Here is a 15,299-nt window from a genome sequence, read left to right as displayed (position 1 = left end):
TCACTTCTGACCTTATGATGGAGGGAAGGTTATTGATGAAGCAGCTGAAGATTGTTGGGCCTAGGACACTACCCTGAGGGACTCCTGCAGAGATGTCCTGGAGCTGAGATGACTGACTTTCCACAACCATCTTCCTATGTGCCAGATATGACTTCAACCAGCAGAGAGTTAGCCCCCTGATACCCATTGATTCCAGATTTGCTGGGGCTCCCTGATCCGGCCTTGATGTCAAGTACTGTAACTCTCACCTCACCTCTGGACTTCAGCTCTTTTGTCCATGTTTGAACCAAGGCTGTAAATGTGATCAGGAGCTGAGTGCCCCTGGCGAAACCCAAACTGGGTGTCACTGAGCAGGTTATTGCTGAGCAGGTGATGCTTGATAGCACTGTTGATGGCCCCTTCCATCACTTTACTGATGATCATGAGTAGACTGATGGGCAGTAATTGGCCTGGTTGGATTTGTCCTGCTTTTTATGTACAGGACATACAAAGAACAAAGAAAATTACAGCACAGGAACAGGCCCTTCGGCCCTCCAAGCCTTCACCGACCATGCTGCCTGACTTAACTAAAACCCCCTACCATTCTGGGGACCATATCCCTCTATTCCCATCCTATTCATGTATTTGTCAAGACGCCCCTTAAAAGTCACTACCGTATCCGCTTCCATTACCTCAACCGGCAACGAGTTCCAGGCATCCACTAATATCTGTGTAAAAAATCTGCCTCGTACATCTCTTTTAAACCTTGCCCCTCGCACCTTAAACCTGTGCCCTCAAGTAATTGACTCTTCCACCCTGGAAAAAAGCTTCAGACTATCCACTCTGTCCATGCCTCTCATAATCTTGTAGACTTCTATCAGGTCTCTCCTCAACCTCCTTCGTTCCAGTGAGAACAAACCAAGTTTCTCCAACCTCTCCTCATAGCTAATGCCCTCCGTACCAGGCAACATCCTAGTAAATCTTTTCTGTACCCTCTCCAAAGCCTCCACATCCTTCTAGGAGTGTGGCGACCAGAATTGAACACTATATTCCAAGTGCGGCCTCACTAAGGTTCTATAAAGCTGCAACATGACTTGCCAATTTTTAAACTCAATGCCCTGGCCGATGAAGGCAAGCATGCCATATGCCTTCTTGACATACCTGGGCAATTTTCCACTTGTCGGGTAGATGCCAGTGTTGTAACTGTACTGGAAGAGCTTCACTAGGGGAGCGACAAGTTCCGCAGCATAAGTCTTCAGTACTATTGCTGGAATGTTGTCAGGGCCCATTGCCATTGCAGTATCCTGTGCCTCCAACCATTTCATGATATCATGCAAAGTGAATCAAATTGGCTGGAGACTGGCATCTGTGATGCTGGGGACCTTTGGAGGACATGATGTGGAGATGCCGGCATTGGACTGGGGTAAGCACAGTAAGAAGTCTCAACACCAGGTTAAAGTCCAACATGTTCATTTGGTAGCAAAAGCCACAAGCTTTCGGAGCACTGCTCCTTCATCAGGTGAGTGGGAGTTCTGTTCACAAACAGGGCATATAAAGACACAAACTCAATTTACAAAATAATGGTTGGAATGCGAGTCTTTACAGGTAATCAAGTCTTAAAGGTACAGACAATATGAGTGGAGAGAGGGTTAAGCACAGGTTAAATAGATGTGTATTGTCTCCAGCCAGGACAGTTAGTGAGATTTTGCAAGCCCAGGCAAGTCGTAGGGGTTACAGATAGTGTGACATGAACCCAAGATCCCGGTTGAGGCCGTCCTCGAGTGAAGAACTTGGCTATCAGTCTCTGCTCAGCGACTCTGCGTTGTCGTGTGTCGTGAAGGCCGCCTTGGAGAATGCTTACCCGAATATCAGAGGCTGAATGCCCGTGACTGCTGAAGTGTTCCCCAACAGGAAGGGAACACTCTTGCCTGGTGATTGTCAAGCGGTGTTCATTCATCCGTTGTTGTAGCATCTGCATGGTCTCCCCAATGTACCATGCCTCGGGACATCCTTTCCTGCAGAAACTGATAGCCAAGTTCTGCACATGAGGACGGCCTCAACCGGGATCTTGGGTTCATGTCACACTATCTGTAACCCCCCACAACTTGCCTGCGCTTGCTAAATCTCACTGTCCTGGCTGGAGACAATACACATCTCTTTAATCTGTGCTTAACTCTCTCTCCACTCACTTTGTCTGTACCTTTAAGACTGATTACCTGTAAAGACTCGCATTCCAACCATTATTTTGTAAATTGAGTTTGTGTCTTTATATGCCCTATTTGTGAACAGAAATCCCACTCACCTGATGAAGGAGCAGCGCTCCGAAAGCTAGTGGCTTTTGCTACCAAATAAACCTGTTGGACTTTAACCTGGTGTTGTGAGACTTCTCACCGACCTTTGGAGGAGGCAGAGATGGATCATCTAGTCGGCACTTCTGGCCGAAGATTACTACGAATGGTTTAGCCTTATCTTTTGCACTGATGTGTTGGGCTCCTCCTTTACTGAGAATGGAGATGTTTGCAGAGCCTCCTTCTCCAGTGAGTTGTTTAATTGTCCACCACCATTCACAAATGTAGAGCTTGGATCTGATCCATTGGTTGTGGGATCACTTAGGTCTATCTATCACTTGCTGTTTATGCTGTTTGGCATGCTAGTAGTGTGGTCCTGTTTGGTAGTTTCACCAGGTTGACACCCCATTTTTAGATATGTCTGATGCTGCTCCTGGCATGCCCTCCTGCACTCTCCAGTGAACCAGGGTTGATCCCCTGGCTTAATGGCAATGGTTGAGTGCAGGATGTGGCAGGTCAGGATGTTACAGATTGTGCTGTTCTGCTACTGTTGATGGCCCACAGCGCTTCATGGATGCCCAGCCTGGAGTTGCTAGATCTGTTTGAAGTCTGTCCCATTTGGCAAGGTGATAGTGCCATACAACACAATGGAGGTTATTCTCAATGTGAAGCAGGACTTCATCTGCACAAAGACGCCACAAGGTGGTCATTTTTAGCGATACCACAAGATATACAAAGTGGCAAGAGATAGTGGTAGACCAGGGGACTGGAAGTTTTTAGGATCCCGCAGCAAAACTAAAAAACTCATATGGAGGGAGAAAATGAATTTTGAGAGAAAACTTACATGAAGCATATAAACAAGCAGTAAGAGTTTATTTGGATATATAAATAGGAAGTGGGCAGCCAAGGTAAATGTGGGACCTCTACTGAATGAGGCAGGTGAATTGAGAACAGCAAACAAAGAAATGGTGGATATGCCAAATAAAGTTTTTGCATCAATCTTCACAGTGGAAGACATTGCAAATACCAGAGGGTGGTGACGGTCTGGAGTGCATTACATGGGAGAGTGATCGAGGCGGGTTGCCTCACATCCTTTAAAAAATACCTGGATGAGCACTTGGCATGGCATCACATTCAGGGCTATAGGTCAAGTGCTGATAGATAGGATTAGGTGGGAGTTCAGGTGTTTCCAATGTGTCGATGCAGACTCAATGGGCCGAATGGCCTCTTCTGCACTGTCTGATTCTATGAATGTCCCTAAGTTATCAGATGGGCTGATTTCAAATAACATGATGGAACTTACAAAAATTCTAATCATAAGGGATAGAATATTAGAGAAACTCAAGTGGCTAAAAGCAGACAAGTTGCCAGGACCCAATAAACTGCATGCTAGTTTTTTAATGGAAATGATTGCAAAGATAGTGAATCCATTGGTTGAAAATTTTCATAACTCGCTAAATTCCGGTAGGGTACCAGAAGATTGGAAAACAACCAATGTGAAACCTTTGTTCAAAAAGGGAGAAAGACTCAAGGCAGGGAACTATAGGCCAGTTTGTTAAACATCTATTATTGGCAAGATGCTGGAGTCACTAATCAAACCTTCATGTCGGAGGAGAATCTGGCCACACAGTCATAGGTGTATAAGGAGTATAATAAAGGGCTGAGGACACAGTCTTGTGGGGCACCGGTGTTGAGGATAATTGTGGAGGTCATGTTATTGCCTATCCTTACTGATTGCGGGCTGAAGGTTAAGAAGTTCAGGATCCAATCGCAGAGGGAGGAGACCAGGCCATGGAGTTTGGAGATGAGTTTCATATTGATGCTGAGTGGCAGTCAATAACTAGAAATCTGACATAGCTATCTTTGTTATCCAGGTGTTCCAGGATCAATCCAGGGCCAGGGAGATGGCGTCTGCTGTGGACCTATTGCGACAATAGGCGAACTGTAGTAAATCCAGGCACTCTGGGAAGCTGGAATTGAGTCCTGCAATGACTAACCTTTTGAAGCAATTCATGTTAGAGCCACCGGACAATACTCATGAAGGCACGCTACCTGTCTTTTCTTTGGTACCTTTGTCATTTCTTTGTCATTTTCTTGAAGCAGTTAGGGACCTCAGATTGGCGTAAAGGGAGTTTGAAGATGTCGAAGAATACCCCCACCAGTTGGACCGCGCAGGATCTGAGTGCATGTCCTAGTACCCCACCCGGGCCAGTTGCTTTCCGTGGTTGACTTTCGAGAAGGCTGCTAAGACCTCGGATGCAGGTTCATCCAAGGCTTCTGGCATAGAGGGCGTGCGCTTGCTGATCTCTTGCTCAAAACAGGCATAGAATGCATTGAGCTCATTGGGGAGGGTGCATTGGTGCTAGCGATTTTACACGCCTTCATCTTGTAGCTTGTTATGTCTTACAGACCTAACCATAGCCGACGGAAGTCCCTGCGGTTAGCCTGGGACTCAAGCTTAGTCCGGTGCTGTCTTTTGGTAGCTTTGATGGATCTCTGTAGATCGTATCTGGCTTTCTTGTATAGGTCAGGGTCACCTGACTTGAACTCCTCAGACCTGGACTTCAGCAAGCAGTGGATATCCCTGTTCATCCATGATTTCGACTTGGGAAACACATGGATTTGATTCTTTGGCACACAGTCTCCTACGCACTTACTAATGCAGTCAGTTACTGTAATGGCGTTCAGGCTGGTCACAGAGTTTTAAAATACTGACCAGTCTACTGACTCTAATCAGTCCTGTCAGAGATCATCTGATTCCTCAGACTAACATTGCATGACTTTCTTTCTTTAACGGATTCTCCCATTTCAGTTTTTGTTTGTAAGCCGGGGGCAGGAGCACAGCCTTGTGGTCTGATTTGCCAAAGGGTGGTGGGGGGCGGGGGTGCGATAGAGTGGCTGGCATGTTTGCTGATGACACCATCGCAGTGGGTCGGATCTCAAATAATGATGAGATGGAGTACAGGAAAGAGGTAGAGAATCTGGTGAACTGGTGCGACGACAATAATCTCTCCCTCAATGTCATCAAAATGAAGGAGATAGCCATCGACTTCAGGAAGCGTAGTAGAGGACCTGTATACATTAATGGGGACAAAGTAGAAATGGTCGAGAGCTTCAAGTTTTTAGGTCTCCAGATCACCAACAACCTGTCCTGGTCCCCCCATGCCGACACGATAGTTAAGAAAGCCCACCCACACCTCTACTTTCTCAGGAGACTAAGGGAATTTGGCATGTCCGCTACGACTCTCACCAACTTTTACAGATACACCATAGAAAGCATTCTTTCTGGTTAGTATGACTCCTGCTCTGCCCAAGACTGCAATAAACTACAAAGGGTTGTGAATGAAGTCCAGTCCATCACTCAAACCAGCCTCCCATCCACAGACACTGTCTACACTTCCCGCTGCCTCAGAAAAGCAGCCAGCATGATCAAGCACCCTATTCTCTTCCACCTGCTTCCATCGGGAAAAATAAACAAATGTCTGAGGACACGTACCAACCGACTCAGGAACAGCTTCTTTCCTGCTGCCATCAGACTTTGAAATGGACCTACCTCGCATTAAGTTGATCTTTCTCTACACCCTAGCTATGACTGTAACATTGCTTTCTGCACACTCTCTCTATGAACTACCGCTTGGTCTGTATAGTGCGCAAGAAACAATACTTCTCACTGTATATTAATACGTGACAATAATAAATCAAATCAAATGTCACATCTCCTTTGAAAGCAAAAACAAGAAGGCAGATTACTACCTGAAGAGGGGAGTGTGCAGCGGGATCTGGGTGTCCTTGTGCACTGAAGGTAAGCATGCAGGTGCAGCAGGTGGTAAAGAAGGCAAATGGCATGTTGGGGTGGCACGGTGGAACAGTGGTTAGCATTGTTGCCTTACAGCACCAGAGACCTGAGTTTGAATCCCAGCTTGGGTCACTGTCTGTATGGAGTTTGCACATTCTCCCTGTGTCTTGCGTGGGCTTCCTCCCACAGTCTGAAAGACGTGCTGGTTAGGTGCATTGACCCGAACAGCTGCCAGAGTATGGTGACTAGGGGAATTTCGCAATAACTTCATTGCAGTGTTAATGTAAGCCTTATTTGTGATTAATAAATAAACTACTTTTCATTACAAGAGGTTTCGAGTGCAGGAGCAATTACACAGGGCCTTGGTGAGGCCACACCAAGAGTATTGTGTGAAATTTTGGTCTCCTTTTCTGAGGAAGGATGTTCTTGATCTCAAGGGAGTGCAATGAAAGGTAGGAAGGGTAACCCGGGAAATTATAGGCCGGTGAGCTTGACATCCGTGGTAGGGAAGTTGTTGGAGAGGATTCTTAGAGATAGGATGTATGCGCATTTAGAAAGGAATAAACTCATTAATGATAGTCAGCATGGTTTTGTGAGAGGGAGGTCATGCCTCACTAACCTGGTGGAGTTTTTTGAAGGAGTGACTAGAATGGTTGATGAGGGAAGGGCCGTGGATGTCGTCTATATGGACTTTAGTAAAGCGTTTGACAAAGTCCCTCATGGCAGGTTGGTGCAAAAGGTTGGATCTCATGGGATAAAGGGGGAAGTGGCTAGATGGGTGGAGAACTGGCTTGATCACAGAAGACAGAGGGTGGTAGTGGAAGGGTCTTTTTCCAGCTGGATGCCTGTGACTAGTGGTGTTCTGCAGGGCTCTGTATTGGGACCTCTGCTGTTTGTGATTTATATAAACGATCTGGAAGAAGGTGTAACTGGGGTGATCAGTAAGTTTGCGGACGACACAAAAATGGCTGGACTTGCAGATAGTGAGGAACATTGTCAGAGGCTACAGAAGGATATAGATAGGCTGGAAATTTGGGCAAAGAAATGGCAGATGGAGTTCAATCCAGATAAATGCGAAGTGATGCATTTTGGTAGAACTAACGTAGGGGGGAGCTATATGATAAATGGCAGAACCATAAAGGGTGTAGATACGCAGAGGGACCTGGGTGTGCAAGTCCACAGATCCTTGAAGGTGACATCACAGGTGGAGAAGGTCGTGAATAAGGCATATGGCATGCTTGCCTTTATAGGACGGGGCATTGAGTATAAAAGCTGGGGTCTGATGTTGCAGTTGTATAGAACGTTGGTTCGGCCGCATTTGGAATACTGCGCCCAGTTCTGGTCGCCACACTACCAGAAGGACGTGGAGGCTTTAGAGAGAGTGCAGAGGAGGTTTACCAGGATGTTGCCTGGTATGGAAGGTCTTAGTTATGAGGAGAGATTGGGTAAACTGGGGTTGTTCTCACTGGAAAGACGGAGGATGAGGGATGACCTAATAGAGGTGTATAAAATTATGAAAGGCATAGATAGGGTGAACGGTGAGAAGTTTTTTCCCAGGTCGGTGGTGATGTTCACGAGGGGTCATAGGTTCAAGGTGAGGGGGGGGAGGTTTAACACGGATATCAGAAGGACGTATTTTACACAGAGGGTGGTGGGGGCCTGGAATGCGCTGCCGGGCAAGGTGGTGGAGGCGGACACACTGGGAACGTTTAAGACTTGCCTAGATAGCCACATGAACGGAGTGGGAATGGAGGGATACAAAAGGATGGTCTAGTTTGGACCAGGGAGCGGCGCGGGCTTGGAGGACCGAAGGGCCTGTTCCTGTGCTGTATTGTTCTTTTTTCTTTGTTCTTTGATTCCAGGGATAGCGGGACTGATATATGAGGAGAGATTGGCTAGGTTAGGATTGTTTTTGCTGGAGTCCAGACGAATGAGGGAGATCTCACAGAGACTTATAAAATTCTAACAGGACTAGAAAGGGTAGATACAGGGAAGATATTCCCAATGGTGGGGGGGGTCACAGTCTGAGGATTCAGGATACACCATTTAGGATGGAGGTGAGGAGACATTTCTTCACCCAAAGAGTGGTGAGCCTGTGGAAGTAGTTGATGCCAAAACATTGAATGTATTCAAGAGGCAACGGATATAGCACTTGGGATCAAACGTTATGGGGAAAAGGCAAGATTAGGCTATTGCATTGGATGATCAGCCATGATCATAATGAATGACGGAGCAGGCTCGAAAGGCCAAATGGCGTCCTCCTGCTCCTATCTTCTATGTTTCTATTTTCAGGTTCCAATCTCTGTCATTCTGCAGCCATTGTCTCAGTAATGGCTATCAGATCATAATTTCTGTTTGCACTATCAGTTCATCTGTTTTATTTTGAATGCTAGGTGTATTAAGATAGAGCCTTTAGTTATGTCTTTTAAATTTTTTGGCCTGATGAATTACTCAGATTTGTACATACTGTCCCTTTCTGTCACAATTCGTTTATCATTTCCCATATTATTACTTTACTCTCTTGCCTTGTCTCTACTCTTTGGCGTACCATATTTTCCCAAATTTGATCACTTGCCCCCACTGTTCAGTTTAAAACTCTTGCTACTTCACTAGTAATGCAGCTCACTAGAATATCCAGCATGGTTAAGGTACAAACCATTCCAACGGTACAGATCCCACATTCCCCAGTACTGATGCCCGTGCTCCATGAAGTGGAACCCACTTCGCCCACACCAATCTTTTTCATTAATTTAATTTGTGCTATGCCAATTTGCACCTGTCCAGGTAATTCTCAGCCTCCCTGATGTGTTACAGTATCCAAAGCTCAGCCTCCACCTCAATTACTCTGAGCTGATGTTCCTTAAGCAGCAAATACTTGCTGCAGACATGTTTGCCTTGGATCACAATGTTATCCAGGAGCTTCTAACTGCCACATCCTTGACACAAGAGGGCATTGATGAGACCACATCTCAAATATTGTGTGCAGTTTTGGTCTTACTTAAGGAAGGATGGGAATGCATTGGAGGCAGTTCAGAGAAGGTTTACATGATCGATAGCTGGACTGAGCACCGACAAAAATCCCACCCAGGTCCTATCCCCATTACCACACATATTTACCCTGCTAATCCCCCTGATATTAAGGGTCAATTTAGCATGGCCAATAAACCTAACCGGCACATCTTTGGACTGTGGGAGGAAACCGGAGCACCCGGAGGAAACCCACACAGACACGAGGAGAACATGCAAACTTCACACAGACAGTGATCTGAGGCCAGAATTGAACCCAGGTCCCTGGCCCTGAGGCCTCAGTGCTAACCATTGTGCCACCATGCTGCCCAAAGTTGTATTTACTTTGTATTCACATTGTGTGTGCAAAAAAAAGCTTAGTTTTGTAAAAATTGTGCTGCTAAATGCTATTGAATCATGGACTGAATTAGAGGTGTGTCATAAGGTTTTATTAGGCTTTTTTATAAGATTTATACAAACAACTCAGTCAGTAGAGTACAAAGTCTACATTTATCTTGCAACAACTATACAAATAAAACTCAAACATTTTAATTAGCAAGTAAAAAGGTGGATTTTGAGAGAGGTGGAACAAACCTTGAAATTGGATGAAGTTTAAATAAAAATCTCATTTGAATTTTGTTGATATTTCAGCTCTACACCCCAGAAGTAAGGCAGTTTCGTAAAAACATATTTACCTATGAAAATAATCAAGCATATTTACTGAAAATTGTGTGAATACACTAATTATAAGGCAATTATATTTGTTTGCAATTCTGCTCCAGGATGAGCTAAACTCCTCTATGATTCTGGGCTTATAACCTGACGCTGGGCCCAGAAACCAATCCATTAAATGTATTAGTCATTTCTGATTAGTACAATGACATGACTTTTATTTATACTCAGGTAAAACATTAATTGAAAAATTAAGTGTCTTTAAAAACATAGAATATATTGGTAATTGGTCTTTGAAATTGAAAACTTGGATATCAGAAAAATTGTAATCTTTAAATTAATAGACAGACAGATATAAATATAGCTTGCTATCAGTACTCAGATGCTTTTCATGTGTTAAAGAAATTAATCTATCTTCTTGGATATGCTGCCATTAATGGTCTTTGCATAGCCATTATAATAACCATTCCTTATATCTTTCAGATCAGTAGATTTTTCATCCCGCTGGGCTGCTTTTCTGTATGTCTGTAGAAAAAGTAGCAGGGAATATTTTAGTTTCAACATGTTTTAGAAACAAATCCTAATGATGGCATTGAATTACCTGCTTTAAAATAAATAAAAACACTTCTAGCTAAGGAGCAAATGAGTTGTTGATCACGTTTAAATTGGTTTACAGATTTCAATCCTTTGTTACGTGTGTGACAACAGCTGGTCGCTCCAATGGAAAAGGTACCATTGCCGGCAAGTACAGGCTCAGGATTCACTTTTTATCATGATATCCCGTGTAAAATTCAGCCCTTTGTTTCTGACATCGGAGATGTCAAGTTGCCTGGCTTTCAGTTAATCAGGATGTCATTATTCATTTGAGGAAAATATTTAATGATGTCACACTTAGAAGCTGAATAATCGCACTGGAGGTGGAGGGTGCATTGAGAGAATAAGAAATAAATGTTACAATTTATATTTCCCCTTCCATAGACAAGTTTTGACAACACATTTTCTCTTACCTTTCTGTAAAAGTTTATAAACAGGATGACCAGTGTGATCATATAGGATGACTGGAACATCAAGCAGCCAAGTGGGAATCCACATGGTTTTACTGCTGCACTGAGCGTGTGGATAATTGTAAGCACAAACTGTACCTGAAAGAAAAAGCCAAAATGGCATAATTTAATAGACAAAAAATGGCATAATTTAAATGAAGAAAATCGAACATTGTGAAGAAATTTGTCATGTCTGTTGAACCTGACTGAAATTTTTGAAGAAGTAACTGAAGTAGTGACGGGAATGTCTTTTGGCATTTGATAAAGTTCCTTGACTGAGAGACTGTTAACTAAAGCTGAAGTCATGGAATTGAAGGCAAATCTTTCACCTGGTTATGAAATTAGCTGAGTGGCAGGAGGCAGAATAAGGATAATATGAATAATGGTGTTCTACAATTATCTATATTGTGTCTCAACTGTTCACTGTATTTACTATAAACTTAGATCATAGAATTATAGAATCCCTACAGTGCAGAAGGAGGCCATTTGGCCCATCAAGCCTGCATCCACCACAATCCCACCCAGGCCCTATCCCTGTAACCCCACATTTACCCTGCTTATCCCCTGACACTATGGGGAAATTTAGCATGGCCAATTAACCTGATGCAATAGGAAGTTACATATCCAAATTTGTTGATGATATATGGGTATCAATGAAAGTAGTGTAAGTAAAGCATAAAATTACAAAAGATTAATATAGTATAAGGGTCTGACACATATAGGGTTAATGTCATAAGAGTCATAGAATCATACAGTGCAGAAAAGGCCCTTTGGCCCATTGGGTCTGCACCGACAATAATTACCACTTAAGTCACACTAATCTCATTTTCCTACACTTGTCCTTGAATGTCATAATATTTCAAGTGCTCATCCAAATATATTTTAAAGGTTGTAACGTTTCCAGCCTCCACTATCTTCCCAGGCACCCTCTGATGGATTTTATTTTTCTCAAATCCGCTCTGAATCTCCTATCCCTCACCCTAAAACTGCCCCCTCGTGATTGACCCCTCGGCCAGGAGGAACAACTGCTCCACACTTAGCCTGTCTACACCCCTCATAATTTTATACACCTCAATCATGTCTTCTCTGCTTTAAAGAAAACAATCCAAGCCTATCTAGTCTCTCCACATAGTTCAGATCACATAGCTCCATCCCAGACAACATCCTGGTGAACCTCCTCTGTATCCCATTAGTGCTATTTCCTTCCTATAGTGAGGTGACCAGAACTGCAACAGTCCTCCAGCTGTGGCCTAACCAATGCTCTGTACAACACCAACATTACCTCCTTGCTCTTTTACTCTATGCCATGACTAATAAAAGCAAGTGTCCCATATGCCTTCTCTACTATCCTAGTCACGTGCTCGGCTGACTTCAGGGATCCGTGAATAAGTACCCTAAGATCCATCTGTTCCTCTGAACTTCCCAATGTTCTGCCATTCATTAAATACTCCCTTGTCTTGTTCCTTCTTCCAAAGTGCATCACCCCGCACTTAGCAGGATTAAATTCCATGTGCCACTGCTCTGCTCATCTGACCAACCCATCTATATCTTCCTGTAACCTACAACCATCTTCTTCAATATTAACCACCCTACCAATCTTGGTGTCATCTGCAAACTTGCTTAACATTCCCCCCACACTTTCATCTATATCATTAATGTATATAAAAAGCAATAAGAGTCCCAATACTGATCCTGTGGTACACCTCTGGACAACAGCCTCCAGTCACTCAAACAGCCTTCTAGCAATATCCTTGTGTTCTATTACTAAGCCAGTTTCTGATCCATCTCACTAGGTTTCCCTGAATTTCATCTGCTTTATCCTTCTCAATCAGTCTCCCATCTGGGACCTTGTCAAAGTTTTGCTAAAATCCATATAAACTACATCAACTGAACTTCCCTCATCCAGACACTTGATCACATTTTCAAAAAATTCTAACAAAGTTGTTCGGCATGGCCTCCCTCTGACAAAGCCACATTGACTATCCCTAATTAACCCATGCCTTTCCAAGTGGATATTAATTCTCCTCTTCAGAATTTTCTCCAATAGAAGACCGGTACAGGGGAGCTCATGTTTGTTGAATGGGTTACAGTAGAGCTAATGGAGAGCAATAGTCGAATTGGGTAGGACAGAATTAAAGGTGGGCTTTTATTTGATGGGTAACAAAAATGACGATGGTGATTAAAAAAATACATTTAAAGGGATTCTAAGAAAAGAAATACACAGTTTAGGTGGTAGCTATGGTTGCAGGAACAAAGGTTTTTTTTGAAGAAGAGGCATTAACGGACATTTGAAAGCCAACAACACTATTGTTTGAACTTGGGACCACTCTGATGTAGGAAAAATGTGTTGTTAGCAAAATGCCTTAAAATGATGTTATTTAAGACAAAGAATGAGCAATCAAAATAGATCCTTTAGTAGTTATTATAAATGACCAAAGCACTTTATAGCTAATGAAGTACGCTAAAATATAGTGACGAATGAAAGGTATCAAATGTTATATTGAAATGAACGATTAAATAATCTGCTTTTAGTAACACTAACTATTGTTCCAGATATGGGGAATGATGAACCTATGAAAATGTTTTTGTCTGGAATGATAATAATAATAAAACCTTGCCGCCCATATCATAACTTTTACCCAAGCCAACTCAGCGAAGGAGATAAATATTATTTATCTGTGCCACAAACTGCCGAGAATCAAATAGATCCTTTATGGTTGAAGAGATGGGTACAATAATGGAACATAGGAAGTGGCAAATACAGTTGGAGGAATGCAAAGTTCTCAAAGGGTTATAGAGATGAAAGAGGTTACAGAGATTAGAAGGGGATAAGGCCATGGAGAGATTTAAACATGATGATGAGAATTTGAAAATCAAAATTTTGGTGGACTGGGAGACTATGAAGTACAGACAAGTACAGACATGGTGCTGAGTTGGATTGGGTACAAGTTATGATATGGGCAGCAAGGTTTTAGATTACCTCAAGTTTATAGAGGATCGAAGATGGGATGTTGGCCAGTAGTCCAGTAACACAGTAAAAGGTAACAAAAGTATGGGTGAGAGTCTAAGTAGCAGGTGGGCTGAAGACGAAGCAGAAAGAGGTGATAACATGGAAATGAAAATAAGCAATCTTGATGATGGAACAGATATGGAACAATCTAAATTTCTTCTAAATTCCAATGAGTAAAGTCCCTGCCTGTTAACCTGTTTTATGAGGAAAGGTTAAACACGTTGGAAGTCGACTCATTGGAATTTAGAAGAATGAGAGGTGACCTAATTGAAACATATCGGATTATTAAGGAGCTTGGCAGGTTAATTGCTGAGAGGAAATTTCCCCTCATGGGAGAGTGTAGGGCCAGAGGACATCGTCTCAGGATAAAGGGGCACCAATTTAAGACTGAGATGAGGAGAAATTTCTTCTCTGAGGGTTAAAGTCTTTGGAATTCCTTGCCACAGAGCTGTGGGGGCAGAATCCTTGGGTATATTTATGGCAGAAGTAGATAGGTTTTTGATCAATAAAGGAATCAAGAGTTAGGAGAAAGGTCAGGAAAGTGGATGTGAGGAGTGTCAGATCAGCCACGAACTGACTGAAGGATGCAGCTGGCACAAGGGGCCAAACAGACTATTCCTGTTCCTATTTCTTATCGTCTTATGGAAATTATAGCATTTGATAACATGCAGTGAGACAGGGCAAGAGGAAACAATAGCAGAATGGTACGTGCAATGATGAGACAGAGTACAGGAATGAGATAGAGAATCTGGTGAACTGGGGCGGCAACAATAATCTCTCCCTCAATGTTAACAAAACAAAGGAGATTGTCATCGACTTCAGGAAGCGTAAAGGAGAAAGGGGACGAAGTAGAAAGTGTCGAGAGCTTCAAGTTTTTAGGTGTCCGGATTACCAACACCTGGTCCCCCCATGCCGATACTATAGTTAAGAAAGCCCACCAATGCCTCTACTTTCTCAGAAGACTAAGGAATTTTGGCATATCAGCTACGACTCTCACCAACTTTTAAAGATGCACCATAAAAAGCATTAATTCTGGTTGTATCACAGCTTGGTATGGCTCCTGCTCTGCCCAAGACCACAAGGAACTACAAAACATAGAACATTACAGCGCAGTACAGGTCCTTCGGCCCTCGATGTTGCGCCGACCAGTGAAACCAATCTAAAGCCCCTCTAATCTACACTATTCCAATATCATCCATATGTTTATCCAATAACCATTTGAATGCTCTTAATGTTGACGAGTCTACTACTGCTGCAGGCAGGGCATTCCACGCCCTTACTACGCTGAGTAAAGAACCTACCTCTAACACCTGTCCTATATCTCTCACCCCTCAATTTAAAGCTATGTCCCATCGTGTTAGCCATCACCATCCGAGGAAAAAGGCTCTCACTATCCACGCTATCTAATCCTCTGATCATCTTACATGCCTCTATTAAGTCACCTCTTAACCTTCTTCTCTCTAACGAAAACAACCTCAAGCCTTTCCTCATATGATTTTCCCACC

General features: G+C 43.3%; 1 protein-coding gene across 1 annotated transcript in view; it reads right to left on the bottom strand.

Annotated features, from left to right (window-relative positions):
• Positions 1-9,498: 9,498 nt before the first annotated feature.
• elovl2 (ELOVL fatty acid elongase 2) overlaps positions 9,499-15,299 on the bottom strand; it is a 174,121-nt gene continuing 168,320 nt past the window's right edge. The window contains exons 7-8 of the mRNA XM_078228631.1: positions 10,749-10,883; positions 9,499-10,266 (exon numbers count right to left, since the gene is read on the bottom strand). Of these exons, the coding sequence (XP_078084757.1) occupies positions 10,147-10,266; positions 10,749-10,883 (255 nt within the window). The 3' untranslated portion in view covers positions 9,499-10,146. The remainder of the gene's footprint in view (positions 10,267-10,748; positions 10,884-15,299) is intronic.

Source organism: Mustelus asterias, chromosome 2 (genome assembly GCF_964213995.1).
Source record: "Mustelus asterias chromosome 2, sMusAst1.hap1.1, whole genome shotgun sequence".
In the NCBI taxonomy this organism is placed as follows: Eukaryota; Metazoa; Chordata; class Chondrichthyes; order Carcharhiniformes; family Triakidae; genus Mustelus; species Mustelus asterias.
The sequence above is the reverse complement of the archived record's forward strand: the minus strand, read 5'-3'. Positions and strand labels throughout refer to the sequence as shown.